Source organism: Cinclus cinclus, chromosome 5, assembly GCF_963662255.1.
Source record: "Cinclus cinclus chromosome 5, bCinCin1.1, whole genome shotgun sequence".
NCBI lineage: Eukaryota > Metazoa > Chordata > Aves > Passeriformes > Cinclidae > Cinclus > Cinclus cinclus.
In genome coordinates, this window is record NC_085050.1 from 8,979,244 (window position 1) to 8,998,665 (window position 19,422).

At 37.9% G+C, this 19,422-nt stretch overlaps 1 protein-coding gene across 2 annotated transcripts; it reads left to right on the plus strand.

Moving 5' to 3' along the window:
- Window positions 1-992: 992 nt before the first annotated feature.
- SH3BP2 (SH3 domain binding protein 2) lies at window positions 993-15,769 on the plus strand. 2 transcript variants are annotated; one of them, XM_062493335.1, is made up of 13 exons: window positions 993-1,102; window positions 6,529-6,668; window positions 7,698-7,800; window positions 9,420-9,537; window positions 10,103-10,173; window positions 10,535-10,623; window positions 11,933-11,998; window positions 12,536-13,019; window positions 13,907-14,015; window positions 14,349-14,404; window positions 14,836-14,917; window positions 15,176-15,235; window positions 15,632-15,769. In XM_062493335.1, the coding sequence occupies exons 1-13, from the start codon at window positions 993-995 to the stop codon at window positions 15,767-15,769; spliced, it is 1,626 nt and encodes a 541-aa protein (XP_062349319.1). The 2 variants fall into 2 exon arrangements, with proteins under 2 accessions (XP_062349319.1, XP_062349320.1); XM_062493336.1 differs by lacking the exon at window positions 993-1,102 and having other exon boundaries at window positions 6,533-6,668; window positions 13,910-14,015.
- Window positions 15,770-19,422: the final 3,653 nt, after the last annotated feature.

Below are 19,422 nucleotides of genomic sequence, written 5' to 3' on the forward strand. Positions count from 1 at the left end.
TCTTTTGTGCTTTGACTCCTGGGTACTTTATGAAAAGAGATGTTCTATGGCAACTTCTTCCTTCTGTTTTGGGGTACAGATTCATGTCAGGTTCCCCAAAATTATGTGAAGTAAACTTTGCCTGACACACTTATGTATGTTTTGTCCATCATTCTGAAACTTGCTAGCTGGTTTTGTCTTGTTCAAACTTTTGCGCCTGGAATATTGTTTAGATCTAGAAAAGTCCGTGAAACACCTGAATCCTTTTAGGAACTCCAGAGGAAAATAAGCGTAAAATAGCATTTATTCATCATCAGTTGGTGACACTTGTGAACAATTTTGCACTGTCAGCCTCTTGAATTTGAATTTTATTGTATTTTGTGGTTTGTGTAGCATCAGACGCATCAGCAAGACTTGCTCTAAAGCATATCTGTGCTGCAGAACTTTTTAGGATGGCTATTTTGATTGTCTTGGGTTGAAGAGGGAAGGACAAGCTCCAGCTGTGGGGGAGAAAACAGATTAACTACTTACAGTTCTGTGGTGCAGAGCAAGTACCTGAGGCACAGGCTTTTCAGGAGCACAGGCAGCATTTCTGAGCTGTGTGGGAGCTGGAGCACACTGACAGAAAAAAGGACAACTTTCTTTTTCTCCTGGAGGAATGTGCTTGATTGAAAGGTGAGCGGGAAGAAAGCGAGCGCTGGAAAATCCCCCCTGCTTTCTTAGCTCGGTGTGTGCCGGACCCAGACGTTTGAGCTGTGCGGGAATTGATTTATGGCCTCTGTGGGAAGCTGGGCGATGTGACAGAGAGCGCTGCCCGCTGCAGTGGGGGAAGCAGGAAGGAGCAAAGGAAACAAGTCATTGCCTCGGCGTCGCTTTTGGCCACAGCGCCGTGCAGATGCACGAGCAGTCGGGGCAGGGTTGCTTTTCCTTTCGTGTGTTCGGCAGACGGCTACAGCTGTGGCTTTCAACCTGGGAGTAGCCAAACGTGGCAGAAGGGCAGAAATGTTCCTGCCATGCCTGAGAGGGGTCATAAGTTCTTAATGGCTTTGTCATCACAAAGGAAACAATCATTCGGTGAAACTGGCAGCAGAAAAACGATGTGTCGATCAGACAAGGTCACCAGGTTAGTGCTTTTTGTGGCTCGTATTTCTGTCATCTTTTCTCCTTCAGGTAGAGAGCAGGCTGCAACTAAGAGTAGAATATGGTATCTGGACTAAAATACTTTTAGATCACGCAGAAAATTAAATGGTAAAGAATTGGAGGGGGGGAAGAGATGAGTTGGGTGTTGGTTGAAAACTTATCAGAAAAAAGCAAGTTGAAGCAAGTTAAAGAATAAATTTAGTCATGCAGTCTATCTCATTCGGGCTTATTGCTCTGTTCCGTTTGTCTTGTAAGATTTTTTTTTTACTTCACTGTTTGTACTGTCTATTAATCTTTCTGAGAGGGTATTGTGAAAGGGGCTGTTGGAGGTATTAAGAAATGCAATATGCAACCAAAAAAAAGTAGGAGAAATATGGAAAAGTATTTCAGAAGTGCTGGAGAACTGTTAATAAATGGACAAGAGACCTGATAATTGTGCAGAAAGCAGTTTTAAGAACAGATGGTAAATGTTTAGATGGTTGAATCAGAGAAATAATTCTAACTCAGAATTACTGAGAGCATATAGGGGAAACCTTCCCTCTTCTGCAGTGTGTAATGCTGCCTCATTTTTGGTGAAGCCTGATACTTCAGTTTTCCTCTGCATGATTGGAGGAATACATTAATTTCTGTAAGTTGCATTATATATGTTATGTTATGTGTAAGTTACATATTCAGAAGTAAACTAGCATCTGGCTTAGCTAGGTTTTGCTTCCAAGTAAAATTTAAAGATGAGAGGTTATGAGATTACAGTTTTTAAAGTTCTCAGATCTAATTGGTATAGAGAGCATTGTTACACATTCAGATCAGGTTTATTTTTTGTACTGAAGCTTTGGAAGCTGTTTTTTTTTTTTTTCCAGCATGACCAAACAGGGCCAGATCATAAATATTATTATAACAAATAAGAACTTTTAAAACAACTACTGACAGCTGTAGTCTCAGAGATGAGGATAATATTTTTTGCCTATATACTGCAAGATGTGGAGATGATCACGTTTGCCATATATTGCAAGTGCTGGGGACTCTTCCAGGATGCAATCCTTAATTGAATCAACTTGTATTTTCTCTAATTGGGCTGAATGCCAATAGCTCCTAGGGTCAAGAGGGGTAAGTGTTCTTCTATAACGTAATCCAGATTCTTAATGTGGCAGAATTTTACTTTTACTCATTGAGGGATTTTTAGCCTGTAAAATGATGCCCTAGCCTTCAATCTAGTTATTTTCTATCCACTGATTTAGGGGATAGATTAAAAATGCTTCCTAGATGTATATGTAGAGCTGCTACACAATAACAGAAGTCTTCTATCCATTCAGGGTTTGAGCTTGGTAGCAGTACTATGTTTCATAAAACACTTCTGTATCTGATTGGCCCTATCCTGACTACAGGATGAAGTGTGCAAATTCACTTTTTTTCATGCTGTTCAACTTTCAGGGTACTTTGAAATAAAAAGCAGCATGTTGTGATAGTGTTTGAGAAAAGCACACTTGTGTGATCGATTTGGGCTGACTTTATTGATATATTAGCAATACACTGTGATTTAGTTTCATTTTCAGTCTGGTAGACCAGTTTGTATATAAGAAGTAGCTAAAATATTGATTGTATAAGTTCTGTATCATGGTCCGGAGTGCTGATTGCACCGTTCTGTCTTTCCAAAAGCACTCTTGAATGATGAAGCACATCCTAGAAACTGCTGTTCTATTTCTGCTACTCCACTCCAAGGCCTTTCATCTCCCTCACTGGCATAGAATTGTCACAGGAAACACCTGAGAAACAAAGTGATGCAAGACCTTTCCCTGACTGCTGCCATCCTCTTGTTCAGAAGGTTCCATTCAGTGGGGAAAAAGATTAATTCAATAGCCACATGCAGTGGGTTTAGGCCTTGGTGGAAAAATTGATTAAAAATATGCATCTAGTTCCTTGGTGAATGGGAAGAGGAATAAAGTGTGCAGCTATTACTAGAAGCTTTCACCAAACAATGCATGGGGGATGTTGCCTTGTGTTTGTGACAAAGGACCAGTGTCAGAAGGAGCTTTGGCTGCACTGAGTGAGCCCTTTGTGTTAACTTGGTTGTCAGCCCTGTGGAAGAGGCTCTCGTATGCATGAGAGGTGAAAATCTGTAATGGCTCGTAGTGTAAGAATGTAACTGCACAAGAAACAACTGGGAAATATCCCTCTGGTCTCAGTAATGCCAGAGTTAACAGGCTCTGCAGTGATTTCAGTGATTGCTATGGCACACACCTGGTAATGCAACATCCATCTGCTCTTGATGAAATATGTTAAAGAAGTTACAACAGGAGTATCAAGAGTTGAAGGCACCTTTCAGTGAGCTAAAGGCAACCATACTGTAGATGTTAAGACCTCACACATCTTTGAGCTCCTGTTTTTTCCTTCTTCTCTCCCACCCCTACAATAAATATTCTGAAGTTAGATTTTTTTTTTGACAGCATTCTCCAAGCAGTGTGATGCAAAATAGCAACATCTGTCCTTACAGAGCTGTTTTCTACAGTCAAGAAAATATGAAATATCTGCCTGGGACTAGAGTCAAAGTATTTAAGTGCATTTTAGCAGCTTGACTGAAAGATTTCAACTCAGAATACGGAAGTCTTCCCTAAGTGTCTGCTATGTGCCTGCAAATTTAAGTGCTTGAGGAGTGTACAGATGTGATGGGGAGTGTTATAAGCCACACTGAAATCCAGATAATAGGCTTGGCTGCCTCTAAATCTGTTTAAAAGCCTGGTGCATTAGGTGGGCTCTTTAGTTCACATAATATGTACTTGGTGGCATGGATTTCAGCTGTGTCTCCTTTTACTCACTTGTTTTATTCACTTAGCTGGGCTGGGGAAGTTCTAAGTTTCGGTCTCTGTTTTCAGGACTGTTTCATAGTAAGTAGCCAAAAGTAAGAAATGATTGTGAAAAGGAGAAGAAGAACCGAATACTCAGCTGTCTTTTTCTGTCAGTTAAATCACATAGTCTATCGTGTGGTAGAACTGGATTATTTCTTTTTTTCCTACTTGCTCCTGTGCTTATATATTTTTTATTTCATTCCTATCTGCCTTAAGATCTGGCTTTTCAAGTAGAGGAGATAACTCTCATCCAGACATGCTTTAGTGAGTAGTCTGACTGGTACATTCCCCTATAGATTGGGATAAATATTTCTGCTTTCTGTATTTACCTAGGGCAGCATATACTTATTGCCAGTGTTTGACTTTGGCTTCCCAGAAATTTCAACTGACTGAGACATTTAACTCTGCATCTTCTGATAGGTTTTCAGCCTATGTACAGAACACTGAAACAGTTTTACACCATGGACTGGGTGCTTCAGTCCTTTCTTCTGTTCTTTGTAGTAAAGGTACAGAGGATTGGAAGACCTAAGATGAACTTGAAACTGTTGGATGGCATTGGGAATAATGTTGGAAAAGTAGCATCAAAGTATATTTATCTGAATGAAAAGGTTTCAGTTTTGCTTAGTCTACTTTTTGAACGTAACTAGAAACAGACTGAAGTAACTTAAGTTCTAATGTTTAAACATTGATGTGCATATTCTTAAAAGGATAAGCCCAGGACTTGCCTTTGTAATCCTTATTTCAAAGAAATCACTCTTAGCACTATTGATGTGGTTTGGCATCAGAAGCCAGCTGGGTAACACTCTCCATTTCCCTCACTTCAACTTTTCTGCAAGATGTGGAGAAATAATTTGAAGAATTTAGGGGGGCAGGGGGGATGTTAGCTTCTGCTATTTTCAAATTTTTATTCTTAAAAGCTTAAAATGCATGAGTATCCCCTTTTTGGACACACTGCTCTTGCTAGAAATTTTGCTGTGGAGGAGGCAGAGGAAATAACTCAGCTTGGAAAGAACTCAGTCATTTTATACGAACAGGGAGGAAACAGCAGAAGGAAGGATGTAGCTGAGTAGAACAAAAGCACCTTACCTTTTAGTGAGCAGGGAGGTCCTGGGGGAAAATTGAGATACCATGGTATCTTGATGTGTCTGCTATGAGAGCCTTTTTAGGGCCTTGGATCCTGTCTTCTCTGGCTGTACCTGCTTCATAACACTGGGGACCAAAAGCTAATTTTTGTGATTAAGTCTTTTAGGCTGCCTAGAGAATTTAATTTAATTTAATCTCTCCTGGTAGAAATTGCTAGGAATTTCCACCCATTCTCACACATGCATCATCAGCAAACAGCAGAGTTAAATCTAAATCCTAAACAGGTCACTGCAAGACCCATTGACTTGCATTTCTGTTTTTCCTAACCCATACAATGGATGCATATTTTGCTGTTGCACTTCAAGAAATCCAAAACACTTACTTATTCTTTTCAGAAGACGAAAAGCCATTTTAGGTTGGAGGGGCAAATGCTTGGGTAGGGTGTTGTGCTGAGGCTCTTGGATTCTGTGCTGAGCCTCAGAGTTTACCTTCCTTACTGTCCCCTTTTGGTAAAGGAGAAATGAACAAGATCAAAATTAAATTTCAGTCCTGCACTGGATGCTTATCAGTTCTAAACCATCATTCCTTTATCAGAAATGAATTAGCTGGAACTTCATTGGTTTGCCTTTTACCAGCAAAGGTCACAAGCCCTACACCTGATGATAACAAACTCTTTTATGTCTGGGTAAAAATTCCCATTCTACCCACGCATGATTTCTTTTCTCTGTGACACAGAAGGATTTTTAGCCTAGTTCTTTTAGCAGCTGAAGGAAGAAAGAGCTCCTAATGATATATCAGAATAAGTTGCTATATCAGAAATGAATCTTTTTGGTTTAAGATGACAGCAGAAATAGTGCTTAATGCTGAGATGCTTGGTGGAGCATTACATAAATAATTGATACATAAATTAAATGGAAGCCTGCAGAAATCTGAGAGGAACTTCATTTGCACACGATGCTGTCACATGTAACATCCAGTTACATACTATTTCTTGAGTTAAAGAATAAAACATGTCAATATCAGGAGTAAGTAGTATTGGATACTGCAGTTACTAAACCTTGGCTTTTTTCCCTTGTCATACAGAAAACTACATTTTCTGTATATATGTGTGTCATGTAGCACTTGGGAGAAGAAACCAATTTTCTTTCCAGTCACCTGCTTGATTAAGTCTTGCAGTGTTATCTGGAGTATTTTTAAAACATAAATACTTAAGTAACATTTACTAAGCACTTTTCCTTTGTTTCAACAACTGTCAATCACTTTTGAGGGCTGTATAAAAATATATCGGGGCTTTTTGCGCGACATTTTTTTTATACAGTACAAAGTTCCTGGAATCTTTGAACACCCAGTCTGTGTTACATTCTTGAGTGCTGAACCACATTAGTTGTTTGGAAAGCTTGTTTAAGGAAACAAGCTTTGCTTCTCAGTACTCATTCCTTAAAGTAAAATCTGATTTTTAAACTGTTTTTTATTATCTAAATTGCAGAATGATGGCCTCGCAGGAGCAGGTCTGGCCAGTCCCAATGAAGGCAATTGGAGCACAAAACCTTCTGACAATGCCTGGAGGAGTCACCAAGGCAGGGTATCTTCATAAAAAAGGAGGCACCCAGCTGCAGATCCTGAAGTGTAAGTTGAATGAGGTATTAACTAAATTAAATGTTTATGCTGCCTCTGGGGCCAGTAACAGATTTCATGTTAGCAAACTGTTGAAGCTGTTTTTCCACTTTGTACTGGAATAAATGTATGAAAGATTCATATTGAAAGATTTTCCTTTAATTGTTTTGCAACTGTAAATCTTAAATAGATTTTAAAAGATAATAAATGTTGTGGTTGATTTTTATTTTGCTTGTTTAGTTCTCTTGTCAAGTCCTTCACAAGTAAGATTTTCAAGACAAATGAATTCCCAGCATATGTATCAATTTCAAACAATTTTCTGAAAGAAATTAGTACTCAGCTTTTTTTTTTTTTTTCCAGTTGGTTATTCTGTACTGGAAAAAATATCCCCATCTCCTGCTGTTGTTGTGAAATGGAAATTTTCTCACTTCCAACATGGAGCTGTACTTAATAACAGTAATTTCTTCTGAAATCAGAATCTATTTACATGGGGAAATGTTTACATTTTGGGTTTATTTATATGGCATTCGTTTGGTATCCCTGTTTATACTGAAACTACACTTAAATAGTTAAGGACAAGGACTACTGCCTTTGATAAAAGAAGTAGTCTTGGCCTCTTTTGAAAAAAGAAAACAGGATGCAATTTTACTGGCAGGATTATGTACTTGAGGTGAAAGAAAAGGAGGAGATAATGTTTTGGGATGGATGTAAATATGTATTTGTGTCCTGTGGTTGCCTTCCTGCTATTGCTTATTCCACTAATAAAGGAGCACAGGTGGAGGTCAGGCCTGCAGTCTCTGAGGCTTCTTTTGAAGTTTTCAGATCAGCTGCCTCTCAAGTGAGAGAATCAAATATTACCCTTAATCCTGAAGTTCTGCAAATCAGCAGCTTAACTGTGTGACTGATCATAACTAGTTTGTGCTCATTTACTGTGATTTATATGATTACTAAAATCTTAAACAATAATTCTACACATGCTAAGAGGTTCTAGTTGTTCTTTTGCCCTTGGATTTATATTTTGCTCATTTTTCATCTTTTCAGGGCCACTGAGATTTGTGATTATCCACGAGGGATGTATCTACTATTTTAAGAGCAGCACATCTGCATCTCCCCAGGGTGCATTTTCTTTGAAAGGTTACAACAGGTAACAATTGCCAAGAAAGTTGTTTAACGCCCAAGCTCCTTTTACTTAATGCTAGGGGCTATGGGTTTCATTTTTAACGAAGTTAAACACAGCTACATCTGTTGTTTGGGTTAAGCATTGATCTCAGATTCCAATAAATATATTCCTTTCAAATTGTATATATGACGTTTCCTGTGCTAGACAAGTGGATAGCCTTCCCTTTCTGTAATTTAACAGTAAAGCTGTTTTAATTGGAATTGCCTTACTCCTGTTACTGATTAATGCACACTGTATATGCAGATAGATGTGGATCCTTGCAGAGGAACCATCTTTGTTCTGTAGTGACCAGAAAGGAATCAGAAGAGAAAATCTATGGAATGACTGGTTCAGCAACTGTAGTTAGTGTTGAAACTGTATCAACTACAGAGTGCTAAATGAAAGAACGTATGTGCAAAGTATCTGACTCATTTCACCACACCTTTTTAATCTTAATATTTACTTTGCAAGTTGAAGACAGAACTATGTGGCTTTCAAGTTAGCCAATACTGTCAGAAGCTGAATGCAGAATAAGTACAAGGCCTAGTAATACAAGTCCAACCTAACTTTAGGGAATTGCAGTTGAAATTGATTCTAAAAAAGGTTTAACGAGAGAGAGGGACTGTAGAGAAATATTGTTGTTTTGATCCTAACCACTGCAATTTTCTTGTATATGTATATCTTGTACTGCATAATGTTCTAAGACTCGTGGAATAAGAAATTACCTTTTATTGAACTATAAGAGCTTTTCTAATAGCCCGACAATGGCATATTTTAAGGGAATGCACTTGTAAACATTATAGCTAGATAAAAATTCAAGATTTTGTAGAAGAAACCCATACTGTAATTTTATCATGACACCAGCTTCTGCTGTGTGTATTAATGTGGACACTACCATGGAATATGTAAATGCCAGAGACAGTTAATTCCTTTTTATGTATCTTCATTATAGCAGCCTTGTAGAGACCTTGTCAGAATAGGGACCAGGTCTTAATTAGTGTAAGGTTTTATACTAATGCAGTACAAGAATTATTGAAAAATAATTTGAACTGAAAGGATTGTTAGACTGAATAGTTGCATAAGATGTTTTTAAACTGTTTTCCCTTAGGAGTTCCAAATGAGGAAATTCCTTACACACACAAAAAGGAAAGCAGTTAAGTTACACTTGTTTTAAAAGAATAAAAAATGTGCAAGAGTGTTCGTAAGGGAAATGTGTAAAAATGAAGTCTGCCTTTATTTTCCTTATTTTCATGGGAAATGTTTTGATTTCTCCTCTGAAATAGTGACTTCTCAAATAAGGACCACAAGCACCCTGAGTACCTCTTGCAGTGTGTGACACTTATGAATTAATGTGATTCATTAACTCTTGAATATATCAAAGCAGTGGTTTATGAAACTGGCTGGTGGATTAACAAGTGCTCTTCCTTTTGCATCATCCCTTCTACCACAATAAGGGAGAAGTACTGCAAATGCACATATGGGGATTTCTGTGGTGATTTTTCATAAGGCGAAACTGGCCAGTAAAACTCCTTTCTGTCAGTCTTTGGCAGAGCAGCATTATCTATAGATTAAGGCATTTCTGTATTGGGTGTTCTGTTTCTCAGGGTAATGCGGGCAGCTGAGGAGACAACATCAAGCAATGTGTTTCCTTTCAAGTTAGTTCACATAAGCAAGAAGCACAGGACATGGATTTTTTCAGCTTCTTCTGAAGATGAAAGAAAGGTAACTTTCTTCTTTTGCAATACCATTTTCCTTGAAGCAAAAAGTGAGTCTTGGACTTCCCTAAAATCTAAACGAACTGGAAATGCAGCTGTCACTGAAATTTATATACCTAGTTCTTTGGGCTCCTCTGAAAATCATGTCTGAGGTTTTAGCAAAGTTAGTGTTAATTCAACTTGTAATTTAGGGAATGGCCATGATATACTATGTGGTATGGGTTTATCCATATTTCATAAATATTCCATATTTATTTTTCACCAAGGAAAAAGTAATGATATGTTGAGCCTTTGATAAATTCTGAAAACTGTTCAGTGAAATCTCTCACCAATAAACATATATTCTGAATATATATCTAGCTTTAGGAATAATAGCCTGAAATTTGCAAACTGAAACTTTTAATACTTCAGTATGTTCCTACAGTATTTTAGATAGTCAAAACATTTGACTGCTGAGTCATTTCAATGTATGTTCCCTCACAGTTATTCTGTTCTTACAGAGGACAAGATACATCTGGATTTAATGATTTAAATATTGATGTGTTGAATGTTGTATTTTTATTTTTGTTTAGAATTGGATGCTATCCTTAAGAAGAGAAATTGGTCACTACCATGACAAGAAAGAAACATTAATAGAATTCAGGTATAAGCCCTTTTTCTTAATTGGCTTCTTATCCCTTTTGCACTAGCTCTTTACAATGGTGTTTTAGACTCTTTTGCACCTACAGTTAATTTCCTGTTAAATAAGAAGAGGCACAGTAAGACACAAGAAGAAAAGCCCTTCCCAGTTTTCACTTTAAAGAATATGAAGAAAAACAAATCTTTAAACAAAGAGTGCTTTCAATATCAGCTTTGTGTAAAAAAAAGTAAATCTTTTAAAAGACAACAGCAACATATCTGACTGTTAATTGGGAAATAGGAACAGATTGCTTCTGCTTTTCCAGCATTCCTTTCCAGTGCTGCAGTCCTGCTAAACAGAAGTGACTCTGTCTTTTCTTTTGCAGTGACTCTGGTTCTGATGCAGACAGTTTCTATGGCTCAGTAGAACGTCCCATTGACATCAAGTATTCCCATCATTCAGCAGATAATGAAGGTGACAAATTTGGACACTGATAAATAAGGCTTCTTTGTTGCTTATTTATTTCTTCTGAATTCTGCAGGATTACTCATGTAGCCAGTTTTAAACTGGTGTTTTTTTACAAGGTGTATCTGTTGTAGTTTTAAATCAGCAACAGGTACTCTGAGCCATTAACTGTTGGTACAAATAAACCAAAGAATTTCAGATCCTTTAAGCAGGTTAATTAAAAATGAGGACATGGCAGAAATTCACAACATATTTCAGCAACTGAGTTCCTAGTCAAGAAATATGTTTGTGAAAACCAACATGAGAAACCTTGTCTTGAGGTTCTGCAGAGATCCTTTTCCAGGCCTTTCCCCATCTGCCCTTTCAGATTTCTAAGGGCAATGTTGATGGGAGCAAGTACTCATTTCCTGAAAGGAAATTCCTTACTGTTCTTCCTGACTAGGATGAAAAAGCTGGAATAGGTCATGTTAGGAAATCCGGTTCCATTGCTGCAAGCAGAGGAGAACAGGCTCATCAGCATTTCATGTGGGGCTGTAGTTTAGTCCCTCTCATTTCATGGGAGGGGAGGGTTGGATGCAAGGTGAATGATGGTAAGAGGCTTAGTAGGAATTTAAATTAGGAAAATTAGAATAACTGATTTTTATAAAACACTCTAACCTTTTTTGAGGGCGTTCCTCGGCATATTGTCCTTCAGGCTGCTCTTATAATTGATGAGAAATTACTGCCTAGAAATAACATGTTTTTTGTGGGTTGGTTATTCTGATTAACAGTTAAAGCCAACATTGAAACCACTTCAGCCATTTGTTGTGGTTCTTTTTTGTTGTAGTTGTTGCCACAGCAAGGCAAAAGAATTAAAATTTTTTAGATCACTAAGCTTGTTTAATCTTCCATATTGCAAAATCACATTTTTTTCTGTGGTAGGGTTAAGTTTTGGGGACTGTGTTTTTTCCCAAGTGCTTTTGTCAATGCACCCGTGTAGTTGCGTCTCTGCAACTGATTTGAACTTCTCTCAGGAAGGCTGAAACACTAGAAAGTGTCGCCAAAATTGTTTTTTTAACTTGTAAGTTGAAAAAAATATAACGTGCAGTGTACTTTATTGGCCTCTGTTATAAGTGATGGCTTTTTTAAATTGATGTAAAACATTAAGGAAACACCTAGATAGCAGAGGTGGACCAAAACTATTAATTTTTTTCACCTCTAGAAAATATATCTGAAAAATATTTGTTTTAAGGAGCCCTAAGTACTTGATACTCTTTCTTAGGTTTCTTAGGTTCCACGAGTATTTATCAGAGTCTGACACACTGATTTTTATCTGCAGATTATGACCAGGAGGAAGAGGATGAGTCTTATTTGCAGCCGGATACTTCTGACATAGTGAAAGATGGTATGTGATTTCTTTGATTGCCCTCACAAAAGGCCCCCAGTGAAGGCAGTATTCACGTGGAATGCCAGGTTATTATTTTGTACTGGGCATTACTATTCCAACTAGCAAAACAACTGAAGTAATGCAGAGGTATCTAATCTAGAGAGGTATTTAGGGTCAGAAGTTTGTAATAACAGCGGTAACCATTTACAGAAAGCATTACATGCCTTTAGGGGTGTGTTTTCTTGCAAGCCTTCTGCCTGTATCTGGTCATCAGTTTGGAGCATCAGTAATGCTTTTAAGGAAAAAACAGACTACACAGTGAAAAGTCTTTGCGAAGTCATAATAAGCCATGCCTGAGAAAATATCACGAGTTTATTACCTATAACTTCCAGAATTGTGCTGAAAGTTAAATACTTATCCAGCATGTTGAGTACTATCAGACCCGATGCCAATGAAATATCTTGGATCACACAGAAAACTGATTTGAGAGGTCTCTTTTGATGACATACTGTATTCCCCCTCAGTGTATCAAGTTTTTTGGTTTTCTTTCTGCAGATATGGTCCTGCCCCCTGCGTACCCTCCTCCACCCGTTCCTCATGTCAGGAAATCTGCCTACTCAGAAGCAAGGACACATTCCTATGGTGCAGCACCACCACCACCTCCTAAGAGAAGCTTACCTGAAATCAAACTCGAGCCGCCCCCTGTGCCCCCTTTACCTGTGTTCAAAAAGCCTGCAAGTGGCAAAGGGGCTCACCCACTGCCTCCAGAGCCTCTGCCTCCAGCACAAGTCCTCACTCCTCCAGAAGCATGTGAGAAGATAAAAAGCTTAAACCTTTCCCCACGGACTCCTCCTCCTCTGCCAGGCAATAAACCCAAGTTGTCACAGCTTGTTGAAAAGCTAGCAGAGCCCAAGGTGCCACGGGAACATGGTAAACCTGGACTGTTTGTGCCACCAGTGCTCCCAAAGCCACCTGTGCCAAGCCACCAGCCCCCTGCAGTCAAACCTAGAACAGAGAAATCTTTATGTCACCAGTTACAGTAAGTATCAAAACACAATGCACTATTGTGTTTCAATCACTTATTAGTTAACAAGTTTAGACATACTCAGATTCGTACCAACATCCGTGTCTCTTCCATGCACCAGCCCTCTCTGTGTTGTGCTTTTTTTTGTCTGTTATTTGAAAATCTGCAGTGAATCTAGCTGATCTGGTTGGACCTGTTTTATGCAGGAGCTTGGACTAAATCAATCTAGAGGTCTCTCCTTACCCAAATTAATCTGTGATTATCTAAATTAATCTGCAAGTACGGGCTCCAGCTTTGGGGCCCCCAAAACAAGAAAGATGCCCTGTTGAAAATGGTCCAGAGGAGGCCACTGAGTTGATCCCAGGGCTGGAGAGCCTCTCCTATGAGGACAGGCTGACAGAGTTGGGATTGTTCAGCCTGGAGAAGAGAAGGCTCTGGGAAGACCCCTAGAACATCTTCCAGTAGCTAAAAGAGCTACAAAAGAGCTGGAGAGGGACATTTGATATGGGCATTGGAGTGATAAGGCAAGGGGGAATGGCTTTAAACTGAAAGAGGAGAGGTGTAGGTTCAGATGAGATTTTGGGAATAAATTATTTGCTGGGAGGGTGGTGAGGCACTGGCACAGATTGCCACATAAACTGTGGGTGCCCCATCCCTGGAAGGGCCACGTTGGATGGGGCTCCAAGCAACCTGGTCTAGTGAAAGCTATCCTTTCCCATGGCAGAAGGGTTGGAAGGAGATGGTCCTTAAGGTCCCTTCCACCCTAAACCATGCTAGGATTCTATGATTTGGGGGCTAAACTGAAACTTCACTTCTAGTTTTAGTATTCTTTCAGTGTTTTGGGTATATTTGTTCTGCTTTCCTGATGAGATATCCTTCAGTTTTCATTCTGTTTCTGCCAGGAGATCACCACCAGATGGACAAAGTTTTAGAAGTTTTTCATTCGAAAAACCAGCACTACCCTCCAAGCCAAGCCAGCCTGATGATAACTCTGATGATGACTATGAAAAAGTAAGATCAAGCAAATGATCCATTCTAAAGGAATATTTTTTTCCTTAATTATGTATACCTTTGGAAACATTTTAAGTGCATTATTTCAGAAGAAGAGTAATTTTCTGAAAACACAGTGCTGTGTGTTTTTATTTCATTTATTTTTGAGCTTTAGTGAATGCCTTGATAAGTTATGGAGTTTAAGATTGGATATAAAGGAGAAAGAAGTATAAAGTAAAGATTAAAACACTGTTAATAATTTTAGATGATGGCTGCAGCTTATTTGCATAACAAGTTGCTAGGGTTTTGAGTTGTCATTGACTTAAGTGATTTATTTTCTTCATATTTTTACAGGTTGGGCTGCCTGCTTCAATATTTCTTAATACCACTGAATCCTTAGAAGTTGAAAGGTAAAATGTGATTTTAAAATAGTTCCTTAGAAGTCCTGTACTGAAGCCTGTACTGAACCTTAGTCCAAAGATCATTTTGATAATTTGTGTTCAAAGCATGCACTAAAATGTTTAATATACAAATCACGTTCTAGAGAAGTTAGTTCAGTGCTCATACATCAATTGACAGATGAGAATGCAATTTGATTTGGCTCCATCTGGAGGAGATAGTTTTGCCAGGATGCTGGATGGGACCAGAGAGCCAGATGATCTCTGCTGCACTGCTGATTCAGGTGCTAAAACAGTGACTTTCTTTCAGCTATGATCTACTAAGAATTATTACACCCAAAACAGATATTTGTAATGAGAATTTTAACACTGTATTTATCTGAGTGCTAATAATGTCATGTACATGAATAATTGTAATATATGTCATTGTTTATTCTTTTTAGGATATTTAAAGCTAATAGCCCACAAGGACAACCACAAAATGGATTGTACTGTGTTAGGAACTCATCTACTAAGCCTGGAAAGGTAAACTGTAATTGCTGAGTCTAACCCTCAAAAAACTTTACTGATTGAAACATACTGCATTTTGACATGCATCACAGTACATAACAATTTAGATGTGGCCTTTTCTTAAAGCAAGAAAATGTAAGAGAATCACTATTGTAATATCAGTGATTGTAAAAAAAAAAAAATTGGCTGAATTTTAATTAATTCCTTAATAATACCTTGACTTAGAAGAGCTTGGTAGCATAGACTGAATTAATTGCATTTTTTTTCTTCAAGGTATTGGTTGTATGGGATGAACCTGCAGGAAAAGTGAGAAACTACAGAATCTTTGAAAAGGTCAGTAGCTCCACTATGTATGCATCTCTAGATTATTTATGTCTGTGTGTATAAAATGGGAATGCATATTGGTAAATATCAGAACGAACAGGTTAAAGTCAAAATTTGTTCCCATCTCTGACAGTAAAAATCAGCTGATTTACAAATATCTGGTCTAGGATAAGAGTTTGAGTACTCAGATCTGGGCTTTCTAATTGCTGTGTCATTTATCATCATAAATTTCAGCTCCAGTCAAATCCTACTAAATTCCTGAGTTTAATTTGGACTTACTTGTGTGACTGACTAGTTTGCAAAGGAATAGTGAGTTCTGATGATTATGTTCTGGCCCTTTTTTCTTCATACATTGAGCTGGAAACATTACTGTCAATGGTTACACATGTTTTTGTTCTACAACAGGATGGCAAGTTTTACCTGGATTCAGACATCCTGTTTTTGAACATGGGAAGTTTGGTGGAATACTACAGCACTCATGTCTTACCCAGTCATGACAGCCTGATTCTCAGGTGTCCTTATGGTTACTCTAAGCCAAGGTGACATGACAGCCATGGTTCACTGACCCCCCACTCCCTCTGAGGACAGGACTCCTGCTGCTGTTGGACATCCCACTGTTTGCACACACAAACTCAGTCTGTTTCCACCATTTATTCTCACATGAATTATTATATAAATTCCATTTAATGAGCTTCTGGTAAAACCTTAAAGTCCAGATCAGTGGATTTTATGGTCTTTTCTTTTACAAAGATTTGAACTGATTATGCTGTGAAAGCTGCCCAGGATATCCACACCTTTTATAAAATTGCTGCTATTACTTATCTCCTTGGAATGTTGAAGATGAACATGAACAAAGAAGTGATCTGAATACAACTGATCTAGAAAATGAAAGTATGTCAGAATTTATTTGTGACAGGAAATACTAATACTCTGACTTGGAGGTACTACTCCTAAAGTCAGCACTGGTGCTCAACTGAGATATTTTGTATTACTTGTATAGTTGATATGTACATAATGAAGATTTTTTTGTGCAAATTATTTTATTTACTATAGGTAAAGATGATTAGGAAATGAGGCTTTTTTTTTAAGCCGTCTCTTACATCCTTGTACCTTCTGAGTACAGAAATCACTATCAGGTACTATGTGGCTGGTATGGGTGTGGAATCCCACATACTGCTTAATGACATACACTTCAGATGAGGGTGGGACAATACTGATGTGGCTTTCATGGGAGCCCCATTATTGAGTTGTGCACTAGAAGGGTTTGTGCCACTGGTACTTTTAAAGGGTATGAGAAAAGAGAAAGGGCTACTTGAGTTTTTGGGGGAAGGGAGCCATTTGAATGTTCCAAATTCCTACATGCAGTTTTATCTCATGTCGCCATAGTCAAAGGTTCTTTAAACAAAGCATAAAAACACAGGGAAACCATGATTGTGATGCCACTATCAATCCATAAATCCTTGTGGTCACTCTTAGGAACAGGTTGTCAGCCCATTGAATTATTTTCTGTTCTAGGCCAAAACACACTACCCTAGTATGCTACCACGAATTTTGCAATTAAAATTTCTACTCCGATTGTAGTTGCATGTAAAACAAAATCTGTTTTTAATATACTATCAATGATAGACATTACCAGGGTGCTTTTACCATTTGTTTCCTAATATTCTGGGGCCAGGTATCCTAAATCCAAAGGTTTGATGTTTCTGCTAAAATTACTTTTGGAGAAGAAATTTATTTTAACAATCTTTTAAGTAATTCTGTTGATCCAAAAATACTGTCATAATGGTGTCATACTCCAATAATGTTTGCATCTCTTGTAATGGTAGTAAAAAAAAAATGAATACTGTCACTCCTGAAACAGAATGTAGCTAGATTTTATCAGTCTGAACCTGTATCAATCAACTTTTGTTTTTCTTCTGTTACCTTTTCAAAGTTTATACATGCCCACTTTAATCTTGTTACCATTAGATGGTCACAACTTTAAAATCATAACAAAGCCATTACAGAATAAGAATTTGGGTTTTGTGAAAACAATAAACAAGGATTTAGTCCCTAGGGAATTTTCCTTACTCATCAGATGGAACATGAGGATCATACACAGGAATTGAGGCAGGAAACTGCCTCAGTCTTTTCAGAGAGACACAGACACACCCAATATCAGTCTTTTGATCCCTGTTCCTGCCATAATAGGACTTATGTGTGCAAAGAATGTGAAGTACTTGAAATTCAGATTCTGTTGAATGTTGGATATTTTAGGTCTAATTCCTTTTATTTTAAATTAGTAGCCCTGTAGTGCACTACCCTGACATGATCCTCCCTAAAGGAGGCTAAGCCAAGACAGCATTTTAAAAACTTGTTTGGCAAATAGTTATATGTATATCAGAGTAAGTTCAAGTTTCTTGCAATATTCACACCTAACTGTCTATAGAGTAGGATTTTTCTCTGTCTGGGAATAATTGACTTCATTGTGTCATTACAATAATATTTATAGTATGCTCTCTTTGGGGCCCTAGTCAGATATTTGATTATTTCCTCAACCTTATACTCAGAAGATTTTTAAATTGTAAACATCCATTTAAACCATAACACTCTCTTTACCTGTGTAATACAAGAATTGCAAATATGTAAATTTTTGTATTAATTCCCTTTTGTATCAAAATGTATAGATTTCTGAAATGGATAAACTTTCAATGCCAATCCACCTCATTTTGTGCAGTTCTCTTATTTCATGGGGGTGTGCTCTAATGCTTTTGTTTGTAGCTGTGTTCTTCCAATAGTGCAGTTAAAGGATTGATTTTCAGTGCCCCTAAGAAGCAAATTTTCACGTTCTAAACAAACCTGCAATCATTTACACTCTTTCTTCCTCTTGCTCCTACATACTATCTAGCCTGTTTTATAACAAATTAGGTGAGTTTCTGGTGTTTGTAGGGAGGAAAGACACAGCTAGAACACATGGCTCAATATGTCTCCTATATTTCTCACTAATCTGCCTCTCCTCATTCCTTCACCGCAAAGAAGCCTTTGCATCCACAACCTACTACAAGCTCCTTAGCTTTGGAATAGTTTGTGGGGAATTGTAAACACAGCATTTGATGTGCATAAAGAAGATAGTTCATGAGTTTTGTAATATCCAAGTCAAAGTCGTTGATATTAGTTTGGAAGAAGTCTTGCCTTTTGTGACTGAACTCCAGATAAAAGTATTAACAGCCGTATTTGGATGGTGATTGCTGTTCTAGGGGAAAAAAAAAAGAATTCATTTGAAAATAAAACAAGGGACAAGCAACGGCAGCATGTCATAAAAAGTAAACCAATATCCAAAAAAATTTTCTATGACAATAAAGGTGCTTTGTGTTGGAAGTCAAGCATTCTCCACCTCAGAATTTCAGTTTTCACAAGAATGTGAATAAGTAGCAAGAGTATTTGTGACCTCAAGTGTCTTCATCCTTTGGAACGGGCAAAGGGCACTGAAGATTTTGGAAACTGACAGGTGTGATTATGTAGAATTTGGGGACATCTGCTGGTCAGCCTGTTCCACACAGGGATCCACAAATCAGGAATCCAGCAGCTGCGCTTGTGTGTAGAAGTCATTTGGGACAAATCAATTTTAAGTGACTTCAGATAGAAGCCAGAGATCAAAGCTAACTTCAAATGGAAACTTAATAGGCTGGGTCATTGAAACTTAAGACTCCTTTGGCTTATCTGTCTTAAATAAGTAGCAATATTGTTTAGCAAAATTGCTCATCTGAATATCTTCTAACCTAAAGAACAAAGAGATAAATTAATCTTTCTGTGTTTAAAGTATTCTTAATATACTTTGAGGTAGAATTTACGTAATGGACATCTGAGCACCACCTAAATTTATCCATATTGTGAAGCATTAGGCAGCTGTTCTGAATACTTCTGTTCATTAAATACTGTTCTGTTATGTTCATTAAATACTTCACCTAGTAGCAAGCAAATTGCATGATGTTGCAATAATTTCCATCTTATGAAATACTCACCTCCTTGAAGTCAAGGAGGGTTTTTTTCCCCTAACAGTGGGAGTGCTTGAAATGCCCGTAATTACAGACCCCTAAGTGGGAGAGCTTATAGACCTTTTACTAGACTCAAAGTACCAAAATATCAAATACCAAACACTACTAGAACTCCAAGACAGAGAGCATTTGAGCTCACTTTAAAACTGGATGAAGTGATTA

What these genes read in the sequence shown, in the direction of transcription:
- SH3BP2 (XM_062493335.1), top strand. Translation starts at nt 993, where the DNA reads ATGCCTGAGAGGGGTCATAAGTTCTTAATGGCTTTGTCATCACAAAGG. An exon ending in CCAGCTGCAGATCCTGAAGT is followed by an intron (nt 6,669 to 7,697) that starts GTAAGTTGAATG and finishes TCATCTTTTCAG; the next exon opens with GGCCACTGAGATTTGTGATT. An exon ending in TCATTCAGCAGATAATGAAG is followed by an intron (nt 10,624 to 11,932) that starts GTGACAAATTTG and finishes TTTTATCTGCAG; the next exon opens with ATTATGACCAGGAGGAAGAG.